Genomic DNA, 12354 nt, shown 5'->3' with positions numbered 1-12354 from the left:
GAAATGTTTTAAAAGTATAAACCTCCTTAATTACCACATCAGCCTACAACGGTAGACAGAGGCGGAGCCAAAATTTTAAGCTTATGAGTTCAGGATTTTAATCGTTTTAAGTTACTGGGTTCTAAACTAATAATTTATACATATTTAATAAAAAAAATTAAGACAAATACAGGTTTCGAACAAAAGCTATTGAGTTTGGCCAAACCCGCTCTCGACACTCTAGCTCCGCCCCGATGGGGGACCTGCATTGCTACTTGTGGTTACTCAACTACCCATTAATTTTTATGCAATCATTATTTATTCTATACTCCAAGAAACTAGTAATGCATATAAACCCAAATCTCAGTAGCAATTTCACATTAAAAGCAGCCAAAGAACCCTTTATTGTTTGATTGAACCAAATTTTACATAACCTAAAAAAGATGTTACTTCTCAAAGGAGGGTGATTTAGTATATCTTTTTTCTCTAAACAGTAACAGCTTCCATGAACTCTTCATCATTTTCCATAGCTAGCAAAGTCTTAGGTAAAAGACAAACTTCAATATCTACACTTCCTTCTTCTGCCCCAGGAAATAATGTTACTTTTCCATCACCTTTATTTGCTATCCCACTCCTCACTGCCACTGGTTTCCCCCAACCAAAATCAGTACTGTAAACACTAAACTTTGGAGAACTACTAATTGTCAGTCTATTGGCCACAAACAATGAACTCTTTGTAAATAACACAGGCTTTTCCACCCACTCCTTATATAGTTTCACCACTACATCATTGTTTTGAGAAGCAACTATTTTGTTAATTTGCAATGCTGCCCAGCCAAGTCCTTTCTCCAGTAGTTCTCCTGCTGTAATCTTTACTGGCTTGAAATAAGCTGCATTTCCCCAATACCCTTCTGCAAAAGGAGGATTTAGCCTCGGTCTTGTGCCTACAATAACGCATTAATTTCACACATGATTATTGAACTTTATACAGTATAACAATAAAGATACAAGATTATTTTTTGTTACGTTCAACTAACTTGACTTTATTCCCTAATAACGGTAATTAAAGTCCTGCATATAGCTATTTTCCCAAATTAATAACTGATCAACTATCATCTATAACAAAAGTTGCAAAATCATCTTAATTGACTGAACTTTATCCATTATAATAGTAACTTATAAAGGGCAGCCAGTGCACAAGCATTTCGCATTCACACAGGGTCCAACTAGGGACCCTAAGGGGTGTGATGTTTGTAGTTATTTCTACCCCGTGACCTATAGATCACAAAATGTGGCAAAAAATGAATTTACCCATTATAACAACAAAGTCAAAAATTTATTTTTGGGTCACAAAACTTTACCTACGACAATGATGATAGTGACTTCTTCTTCTTTGGAATGAAGCTGACGACAACGAGTAATAGATCTCCATAGATGAGCCAAAAAGGCTTGAAGAGAAGAGATGGATTTAGTACCCATTTCAGAGTTAGCTTTTGCTTTCAATTTCCCTATGTTTTCTTTACTGAGATGGAAAATCCTTTCCTTCAATGGTGGCAGCTCCATACACTCATATAATTCTTGATCTTCTAGCTTCAAAGGAAGATGAATTGGAGGCTTTATATTCTCAGGAAACCATCTTTTTAGAACTGGAAACCTACTAATAAACTCAGATCCATTGGATATTTCAGACCAAGAATTAAAGAAATTCCAAAAGCAAGTGCCATCTCCTACACTATGACTCATAGTGCAACCAATAAAATACCCATCAACAAGCTCTGTTACTTGAATTCCTAGTAATGGTTTAGTAACACATTCGATGTTACACATTTTATTAAGTGGGAAAAGGGAATGAACAATAGGTGGCACATAACAAGATTCAAGAATTTCTTCCACAGTTAATTGTGGAGCAATAGCGTGAGTAAATTCAACTCCAGCGTTATTGCAAGTGATGAAGAAAGAAATCGTATCATCATGAGCATTTTTAGTAGTGGAAAAACGGCCAGCTAGAGGAGGAAAGAAGTCTAAGGCGCGTGAAAGAGATGTTTTCAAGTGATCAATTAAGGAAAGAGAGGAGAATGATTTGAACAGAGTGTTTTCTTGTTGAGGAGTTGGTTTTTTGAAGAGGAGACCTTTTTGGATAGTGTCAACAAGAAGGAATTGCAAGTCCCATGGTGTCATTTCAATTTGGGAAATGGTTGTGTTGTTGCCATTGTTGTTTGATCTTGACAACTTAACTAAACAGGTAGAGATGAGTTGAACTTCTTCCATTTTTAAGGAGGAAGAGAAATGGATCTAGGGCAGCAGGCAAGGGTGAGAGAAATGGTTTTATGAGGATGCGGGAGACAGAATATTATCCGTACTAATGTTCACATCAAATCAAACATTAGTCATGAGTATCGAAAGTTAGGGTTAGAATACATATTACTTAATTCAGAGACGAATACCAATGATAATGGGAGCACGGACTGCCAGAGAGCATAAACTGATAAAAGTTTTATTTTGTGTCTCATATAACTTACACTAGTTGTATGAAGCTTCTTTTTATCTCATAAATTTGTGGACTCCAATCTTACACTTCTGAGTCCACAAAAAATTGGGTCCACAAAATTGTGAGACAAAAAAATTGCCCCATACAACTAGTCTCAGTTTGAGATACAAAATAAAATTTTCCCTCACTCACTCTATAAAGAGCTACCAAAGATTTGGCTGGCCGGACCAAAAGAATATTGGAATACCATTTCAAGTGTATAAAGAATTGATTCCAGTCAGAGATATCAAATGGTACTCCAGTCTCAATAGAATAGGAAAAATGAAATGAAATACCAAAAAAAAATGTGGCAACGTGTTTGGTATTGTTTTAGTTGTCCCAAGATGTGATGTCCCAATAGGTCATTTTATGTTTTAGAACTCGATCATGCGCTTTTAAGCCTTAGAAATCTCATTTTTACCCTCCTCGATTTGCGTGCGCAGTGCGGGCGTGTATCCGAAAAGATTTTATGTTAAAAGTTGATGAAAATAAGAAATTTTGCCTTAAAAGTTGATTTTAGTTGACTTCGGTCAACGTTTTGAGTAAACGGACAGGGACCTGTATTTTGACGGTCCCGGTAGGTCCGCATGAAATATGGGACCTGAGCGTATGCCCTATCGAATTCCGAGGTCCCTAGCTCTAGATATGAATTTTTATTGAAAATTGAAAGTCTGAAAATCTAATTGTTTTAAAGAATTGATTAATGTTTAGCCTTGTTGATATCGGGTCCGTATTTTGGTTTCGGAGCCCGGTACAAGTCCAATATAATATTTATAACTTATCTGTAAAATTTGGCGAGAAACGGAATTGGTTTGACATGATTCGGACATCCGATTGAGAGTAGAAATTTTAAAGTTTTCTTGAGAATTTCATTTGATTTGACACTAAATTCGTAGTTCTAAGTATTATTTTGGCGATTTGATCACACGAGCAATTTCGAATGATGTTTTAAGACTTGTGTGCATGTTTGGTTTGGAGCCCCGAGGGATTAGGAACCCTTGAATTTGCTATATGAAATCTATTTGAGCGGCGTATAGGTGAGGTGAGGAGTACCTATGCGCCGCCAATTTATCTGTTTTTGCCTATTTCTTTCCCGTTCTTCACATATTGTCTCTTTCCCTGTCATAACTGCTACATGCTCGACTTGTATTCCCACGCTTAATTGGTACCTGATAGATATTGTCTCTCTTTGTTGAAGGTATTAGTTATTTTATATCTTCGTTGCCTCCTATTATTTGCTTAGGCTGGTTATCGGTATTTTCATGATATATTCTGGATTGGTCTCACTGAGTAGTATTACTTGTTTAAAGTCTCATAGTGTATAAGCTTCTTAATTGTTTGAGTTTGAAGTTAAGCCTTGTGAAGGGTCATGTGATTTGAATTGTGAAATTTCTGTACTTGCTGAATAACTAATTCTGATATGGTGGGATCGGGTTGCGCGCTGCAACAGGTAGAATAAGGGTGATATATATTGAGGAGGAATAGGGGTGAAATGATACGTATAGCGGGATCGGGTTGCACCCCGCAACAGGTGTGATAAGGGTAGATTGTGGTGAAATAAGGGTGAACTGTGATTGTGATTATTGTGATATGATGGGATCGGGTTGCACGCCGCAACACCTTGCTTATATTCTGTTGTTCATGTTAATAAGAGTAAATAAGGGAGGAATATGAGATGTACGGTGGGATCGGGTTGCACGCCGCAACAACCTATATGTTCATACTTTTTCTTGACTGTGTTAGCTGCACGGTAGTCTTAAATTGCATTAAGGAATGGTAGTAGCTGAACACTGATGATATGCTTCGAGGACTGTATTCGTTTCTTGCAAGTTATTGCTCTATTTTATCATGTCTTCTTTTCTGCTTTTATTATATACTGTATGCAGGTTATATTGTGATTGCCCCGGCGTAGCCTCGTCACTCCTTCGTCGAGGTCAGGCTCGGCACTTACCAGTACATGAGGTAGGTTGTACTGATACTGCACTTTGCTCTTCCTGTGCAGATTTTGGAGCAAGTTCGGGCTAATCGAGAGGTTGGCTGTAAGATTCACTTGCTTGGAGACCCGAGGTAGTCATGTTGGCGTCTGCAGGCCCTCGCGTCCCCTTCTATACTCCATAGTTTATTGTTTTCCTTATTTCATAAACAGTTGTATTTTCTTTCGAATAAACACCTGTAGTGAAATCTTAGAATGTTCGTGAATTATGACTCCGAATTCTGGGTAGTAGTAGTATATAATCAAAGTTGTTATTTATGTACTTCTGCGTTCATTTCGACTTGTTTTAGCTGCTTATTGTAAATCACTGAAACGTAGAGGAATTGGCTATAAATCTCTAACTTTGGCTTGACTAGCAAGTGTGATGTTAGGCACCATCACAGTCCCGATGGTCTGGATTCCGGGTTGTGACATAAGATTTTCAGCGGTACCCTATAGTTGTACCACCTTTTAGCATGTACCCTATTTTTAAAAATTATTGATTTGGTAGCCAGCTGATAAAAAATCTGTACTAATATGACAATTACACCCCTGACAAAAGATATAAAATATGCATCACATATTAATCGCGTGATCTACAACCTCATTCGTGAAAAATGATCTACATCTCTCCTCTCAGCAGCTTTATCAAAAAATTAGAAACTTATCTAGATTCATCTTCAGAATCACAATTGCATGAAGTTGTTTCACGTTGAAGCTAAAACTTCATGCTAATGTAACATGAAGTTGTTTCACGTTGAAACTAAAACTTCATGCTAATATAGCATGAAGTTGTTTCACATTGAAGCTAAAACTTCATGCTAATGCATGTTGCAGTTATATATCCTGTTGTCTACAGTTTTATCATGAGTTTTCAACGAAACTTCAGTCTAAACATGCTGAAGTTATTTAGTTCATTTGCTAAAACTTCAGACTAAACATGCTTAAGTTATTTAGTTCATTTGCTAAAACTTCAGACTAAACATGCTTAAGTTTTTTAGTTCATTTGCTAAAACTTTAGATTAAACATACTTAAGTTTTTTAGTTCATTTGCTAAAACTTCAGACTAAAGAGGTTGTAAGTTCGAGTCTCCCCAAGAGCAAGGTGGAAAGTTCTTGGAGGGAAGAATACTGAGGGTCTATTTGGAAACAACCTCTCGACCTCAGGGTAGGGGTAAGGTCTGTGTACACACTACCCTCCCAGACCCCACTAAGTGGGATTATACTGGGTTGTTGTTATTGTTGTTGTTATTGATTGAGTAAATCATGCTTAGGTTTTTGTCTTGCAGTATTTAATTCTCTAATGAGTTTTTGCTAATGCATGCTGAAGTTATTTAGTTCATTTACTAAAACTTCAGACAAAACATGCTTAAGTTTTTTAGTTTATTTGCGAAAACTTCAGACTAAACATGCTCAAGTTTTTTAGTTCATTTGCTAAAACTTCATACTAAACATGCTTAAGATTTTTATCTTGTAGTATGTAATTATCTAAAGAGTTTTTGCTAATGCATGCTGAAGTTATTTAGTTCATTTGCTAAAACTTCATACCAAACATGCTGAAGTTTTATAACGCAGTCTACGGTTTTGTCCTGAGTTTTATCCGAAACTTCAGTCCAAACAAGATGAAATTTTTAGTTCATTTGCTAAAACTTCAGCCTAAACATGCTTAAGTTTTTACCAGGCAGTTTGTCAATAGTCTTTTATTAAAGAAGGGCAAAATCATCTTTTTAAAATACTTTTAACAAAAAAAATGAGTACGAATGCAAACGGAAAAATAAAACGGGTATAAACTAAAAGGGGGTGACCAAATAGGGCGCCCCATGAAATTTTTACTCTCTGGATGGCAACAATTTTAATTCAAAATATTCAAAAAGGTAATATAGGACCCTCGCGAAGTATAAATTTATAACCACAACTTCGTGTCAAGCTGAAGGGCCTTAATAACTCAAAGACACAATTTGAAGACCATCTATTTTTTTTTTTTTTTGGGTGGGGGGGGGGGGTGTGGATGGGTAGTTTAGGGACTGCTGTAATTTCATTAGCTCTTGATGTGAACCGATTCAATAACATATACTATTTTTTGGGGAAAAAATATATGCAAAGATTAAAAAAGAATAAACGTTAAATTATTGTCATAATAAAGTAAAAATATGTCATTAAATTATCAAAACATAAAACCAACTAACGCAAAGACGGTATGATTCTATATTTTGCCCTCACGTCTAATGTTACGTTCATGGTAAAAGATGGTTGATTCAAAGACAAGTTATATAGAGATTGTAATGTAAATATTATAACAAAGAGATTAGTAATGATGCAAGCGGATTATTTCTTGTTGGATTCCAATGATATTTTTTTGAGGATCGTGAGGGTATATTCATCTTCTTCTTTTTTAATTTAAAATAGTATATATTACTAATATTTGTATTTTTATTTTACATTTTACTCTGAACAAAATAATACACGCACTTTCGAATAACTTCTTTTCATTAAATAATGCGAAAAGAAGCAACCACACAATGTATGTAATTGTCCAGAGTTTTATGCAGTGATTAGTTCATTAATCATCAGGAACTCTTTATTAAACATAAGAGTTGTTTACAAATAAAAATACATTGTGAAGGGCTTGCTATTGAAAAGATTTTCAAGTTCACTAATATTGAGTAATAAAATAGTATTAGGCAAGATCAAGAAAGATTCAAGCACTTCCGTTAAGCAACTTCCATCGATTCAGTTATTAAAAAACAAATATTTTTTAACGTGCATAGAGAAAATTTCTCCTTTTTCGAAATATCTAACTCAAATTGATTACATGATTTTTTGTCTAAAGATTTTCGTTACCGAAAAATAAGAGTTGTGGTACTAAAATGAGTTCTTACTTTTGCTCCAATATTCCTTGATCCCTTTAACCATCTTCTTAACACTTTTTTGGAGATCTAGATTATGTGGAGATTCATATTTCCTTGTAGCCACAACTTTTTGATGTTACTAATGTTCTTACTTTTATTAAATTAAACAAACCCCATAGCTTCTGCTACTATGAGCAATGATCATAATCCTTTTTCTTAATCTTCGTCTTAAATTTTAAAGCGTTGTCTGTGGCTAATATAAATTTGATAGCTAAAACATAGAATGACATGGGATTAATTTGGAAGAAGAGGAATTAAGCCCTTTCACATACCTAAGTAAATATACTTAGACCTAGCTTGAAGAAGATAAATGAACATTTTTTAATTATCACATAAGAGGAATTTGTACGCAGTTTCTTCATCAAATAAGGTATATTTAATTTTCACCATAAGAATTTAAAAAAAATCATGTGTACGAAGCAACACTAAAATTTAGGGGAGCTAAAGGATTAACTAAAACCGTATTCAAGTGTAAATATTATGCAAAAATCTATTATAGGAAAATTCTACCAAGGGTAAATTTCCTCCAAAGACCCCAATTCTTCCCTACAACGGCGTATAACAAGTTTTCTGAAGTTCTACTACTCCCTGAGACCCAATGTATGTGGCATCACTCAAATTTGAGAGTCAATTTTTTTAATTTTGATTGTAAATTCGAATATAGAATCTTAAAGTGGCATTGTTTGGATTTCGAGAGTCAAATTTTTTAATTTTAACGGTAAATTCGGACATAGAATCTTAAAGTGGCATCGTTTGGATTTCGAGAGTAAAGCTTCTCAATTTTGATTGTAAAATCAGACATAGAATCTTGAAGGTTTCTAAAAATAAAATGGGATCTCTACACAAATATCCGGTAATATTCATCATTTTTTTGTAGCCATATACATAGATTATACATAATTATACACACATAATACATAAATTATACTTCCACCGGTAATTTTTGATTTAAGCAGTTGGATGGGCGACTTTTGGGTTAATTCTTCAAATAAATTTACAGTATAGGGAAAATTCGGTTCATATTGAATGCTCGTATAATAGATGACACGTGGAGCCGGAGACAAACGGAAAGCGAGACAGGTGGAAACCAAGACCGGGGCAGCAACTTCGGTTGGCACCGAGAAGCCCCCGAATGGAACATTGCTAATGGAGACAAACGAATGCCTGCTACCCGATAGCATTCAATGGAGAATATTTTGTAGTATTAAATATACAGTTCGTCATAGAGAATATTGGCATTCATAGCATGTTGTTACACATTCTTCAATGCACCCATAATTGTCATTTAAGAGGGGTTTGATCCTGGGACATTGTTCTCTGGGTACAACTATAAATAGGAACTTCATCAGTCATTGTGAAAGACAAGAATTTTCTAACAAACTTATGCTATATACTATTCAAAATCTCAATAACATTTCATTTACTTATTGATATTCATATTGCTGCCTTCGAAAACTTTGCTCCTGGACCACGACTATTTGCTGTCTTATCTCGATTTCAACGCTAAGTCTTATATTTTATTTAATCTATTTATCATTTTGGTATCAAATTGATTCATTTTTCTATAAATTACGTTACAAATTCAATTGTACTGTTTTACGGGTAAATAGTTTGGCGCCCACCGTAGGGCTTAGACAGTTGCATGATTGGGTTGATCCTTGCATTTATTACTAACCTATTTAATTCTTTGTTTCTTAGGAAAAACCCGTAAAAAGGCAGATAACGATGTCAACATCACGCACAATATTGAGGCCCAAGGAATTCAGCCTCAACAAAAAGATTCGATCAGCGATTCCCGCAATGAGGGGATGAAGCCACGCCGGTCCATGGCAGGCAATATCCACGATATGTTCAGGAGGCGACTCTTGATGATGCTGAAGACGAGCACATTGCGGAAATATTGAGAATCTTGAGGGAATAACAAAAGGCTAGTATGGGCCAACTCTCGTGACAAGATCAAGTCATGACAGAATTGAGGCAAGCATTGTCGGGTGCTTCCAACAACGCGAATGGAAGAGGTCCAGTTCCTCCCAGTGCTCCCGTAAATCAAACAACACAAAGGGTTGATAACAACACCCCGGGGGGTGAGTTCAGCTCCGACAGGGTCGAGGGGAATGATAGCGGATCTAGTAACGATAACGAGAATGATCTCTTTAAAACCGCACTCATGCAGTTTATGAGGGAAATAAACACCCGAGTAGATCAAATTCCGGGCGCACCGGCAGTATTGAAAGGATCAGACTCAAAGAAATACACCTAGTTGCCATTCAAACCAAGCGCGGCACCGAAGTTAATCCCGAAGCGGTTCAAAATGCCATACGTGTCAAAATATAATGGGACCTCGGATTCTCAGGAGCACATTACCACTTACACAATGGTAGTGATGGGAAACGATTTAGCTTCGCACAAAATTGAGTCGGTCTTGCTAAAGAAGTTCGTGCAGACCATCACGAAGGGGCCCCTGACATGGTATTCACTTTTACCCGAGCACTCAATAGATTCCCTCGAGATGCTTGCAGATTGTTTTATCAAGGCCCATGCCGGGGATAGGAAGGTGCAGGCCCAGTAGGCCAACATATTTAGAACTGCGCAAGGAGAGTTCGAGTAGCTGCGAGAGTTTGTGACCAGATTTCAGAAAAAAAAGAATGTTGCTACCGGTCATTCCATATGAATGGGCAGCTAAGACATTCACTAAGGGGCTGAATCCGAGGAGCTCTGATGCTTCCCAAAAACTGAAAAAACTTCTTCTCGAGTCCCATGCAACAACATGGGCGGATGTCCACAAGCGCTATGAATCGAAGATAAGAATAGAGGATGACCAACTTGGCTTCTCGACATCAACCAAGGGTCGGGACCTCGAGAAGAATAAGGAAAAGTTAAAGGATGATTTCGACGCAAATCGAGAGTCTTCTAGAGGTCAGTTTTTGCCCTATAAAAGAGCCGAAGGACGCGGTAGAGTTTTTCGATCGGAGGATAGGTTCGCTACCGATAGGAGAGTTGATCGTGGACAGAATAATAGATCGTTGCAGGACAAAGAGGTATCAGGTTCTCGGGACTCCACATACTCTAGACTGTCCGAATACAATTTCAACATCATCATGGTGGAACTAGTATCAGGATGAGAAACATTAAGGAAGCATGATTCCTGAGGCCGATGAGAGCCGATCCCACTCAGAGAGACCCTAACCTATAGTGTGAATATCATGGGAGCAATGGCCACCGGATTGGGGACTGCCGACATCTACGTGAGGAGGTGGAGACATTGCTGAAAAATAGCCATCTCAGAGAGTTCTTAAGTGGCCGGTGTCACACCTCCTTTTTCCGCCCCCGCGAGGGTACAAGGGAGTTTTTCCAATTAAAGGACAATCGAAACGGGATTTGTTTATTTATTTCAGAGTCACCACTTGGGAGATTTAGGGTGTCCCAACTCACCAATTTTAATCCCGAATCGAGGAAAAGAATGACTCCATATTACAGTCTGCGCACCAGAAATCCGGATAAGGAATTCTGTTAACCCGGGAGAAGGTGTTAGGCATTCCCGAGTTCCGTGGTTCTAGCACGGTCGCTCAACTGTTATATTCGGCTTGATTATCTGATTTTTATACAAATATGAACTTATGTGCAAATTTTATCTTTTAACCACTTTTGTCATTATTATTATTGTTACAAGAATTGCAACGTCGTGAAAACATATCTCGAACCACGTTACATCAATGCACTCGTGGTTATTGACATATCTCGACTCGGTTGAGATTTGGATTTGGATCACATAAATGTGCACCCGAGTTTAGGGAGATAACATTATTAAATACGCGCCTAAAGCGACTAGCGTATCATTATTTTGGGTAGGGCCATGAAATTTGCTAAACGGCCCGTCCCGGAATCTAAGTATTTAATACATATATTTTTGTGAGGGCTCCGCAATCTGTATATTTTTTATTTGGCGAAGCTCGTCTCATTTTTTATTTTTATTTTAAAAGGATGCCATTTTTATGCCTTTAACAATACTAAACCTTACAGCCTCTTTACAACTAAAATCTCATAACTTGTTAGAAATTCAATAAAAGGAGTTTAGCGAATGAGTGTTTCGGGACTAGCAACAGCATGTACTAATACTAATTTTGTCTAAATGCACTAAGTAAAGGAAGGGACGAACCAATTAATCGTCAAACTATGTCATAGAACACGTAATACAACTTAATCAAATGACATTAAATAAACAAGAATAACATAACATAAAAAATGAACCAAAATGCATACAGTGAAACATAGGCAGAAAATTACCATACCGATTTCTATATTGCATCTTTGAACATTCAACGTAACGTTTCCTTATCTAATACTTGAGGCTTACTAACCTGAACAAACAGAAACGGATAGAGCCATGGACCAGCCCTCAACATCGACCTCAATGGATAACCTCAAACGGGAGCCCATGGAAACAGTCATCAAAGCTCAGACGGAATAGCTCACGCCAGAAACTCGAACACGAACGGACTGAAAACGAGTCATGGCTGCTACTGGTTTTTCCAGATGGTCATTTGGACGCTCGTTACTTTTAAGGGCTGGGTTCGACGGAGTGCCAATTGAGGGTCATTTGGCAAAGTCGGAGTTCAGTGGTCGTTTGATTCACTGCTGGGCGCGAGGAAACGACGGGGAGGCTGGTTGTGGCGTGAGGTTGAGCTGGAGGCTTGTTGGGCGATAAGGCAGTAATGGTGGTTTCAACGGAGGAAGAAGGCGATGGGGAAGTTTGGAAGGGTGACGACGCGACTGGAGAAGAGTGAAGCAGCAATGGTGGACTGATGGTGGTTGTTCGGGCTGTGCGTGGGGTTGGACGACGAAGAAGGTGATGGGGAGCCTGGTTGCTTGGCGTCAGTTATGGCATTTGGACATGAGAGAGTGGGTCGCGACTGGTTTTTGGGTTACGATGGGAAGGTGACGGAGAGGTTTTGGGCTATGGTCGCCGGA

At 37.6% G+C, this 12354-nt stretch overlaps 1 protein-coding gene across 1 annotated transcript; it reads right to left on the bottom strand.

Moving 5' to 3' along the window:
* Positions 1-330: 330 nt before the first annotated feature.
* Positions 331-2434, bottom strand: LOC107813747 (putative acetyltransferase At3g50280). The gene is made up of 2 exons (XM_075240758.1): positions 1341-2434; positions 331-923 (listed from the first exon to the last, which is right to left on the bottom strand). The coding sequence occupies exons 1-2, from the start codon at positions 2245-2247 to the stop codon at positions 466-468; spliced, it is 1365 nt and encodes a 454-aa protein (XP_075096859.1). The 5' UTR covers positions 2248-2434; the 3' UTR covers positions 331-465.
* Between the last annotated feature and the right edge of the window lie 9920 nt (positions 2435-12354).

Source organism: Nicotiana tabacum, chromosome 20, assembly GCF_000715075.1.
Source record: "Nicotiana tabacum cultivar K326 chromosome 20, ASM71507v2, whole genome shotgun sequence".
Classification (NCBI taxonomy): domain Eukaryota; kingdom Viridiplantae; phylum Streptophyta; class Magnoliopsida; order Solanales; family Solanaceae; genus Nicotiana; species Nicotiana tabacum.
This window is presented reverse-complemented; position numbering and strand designations above follow the sequence as displayed.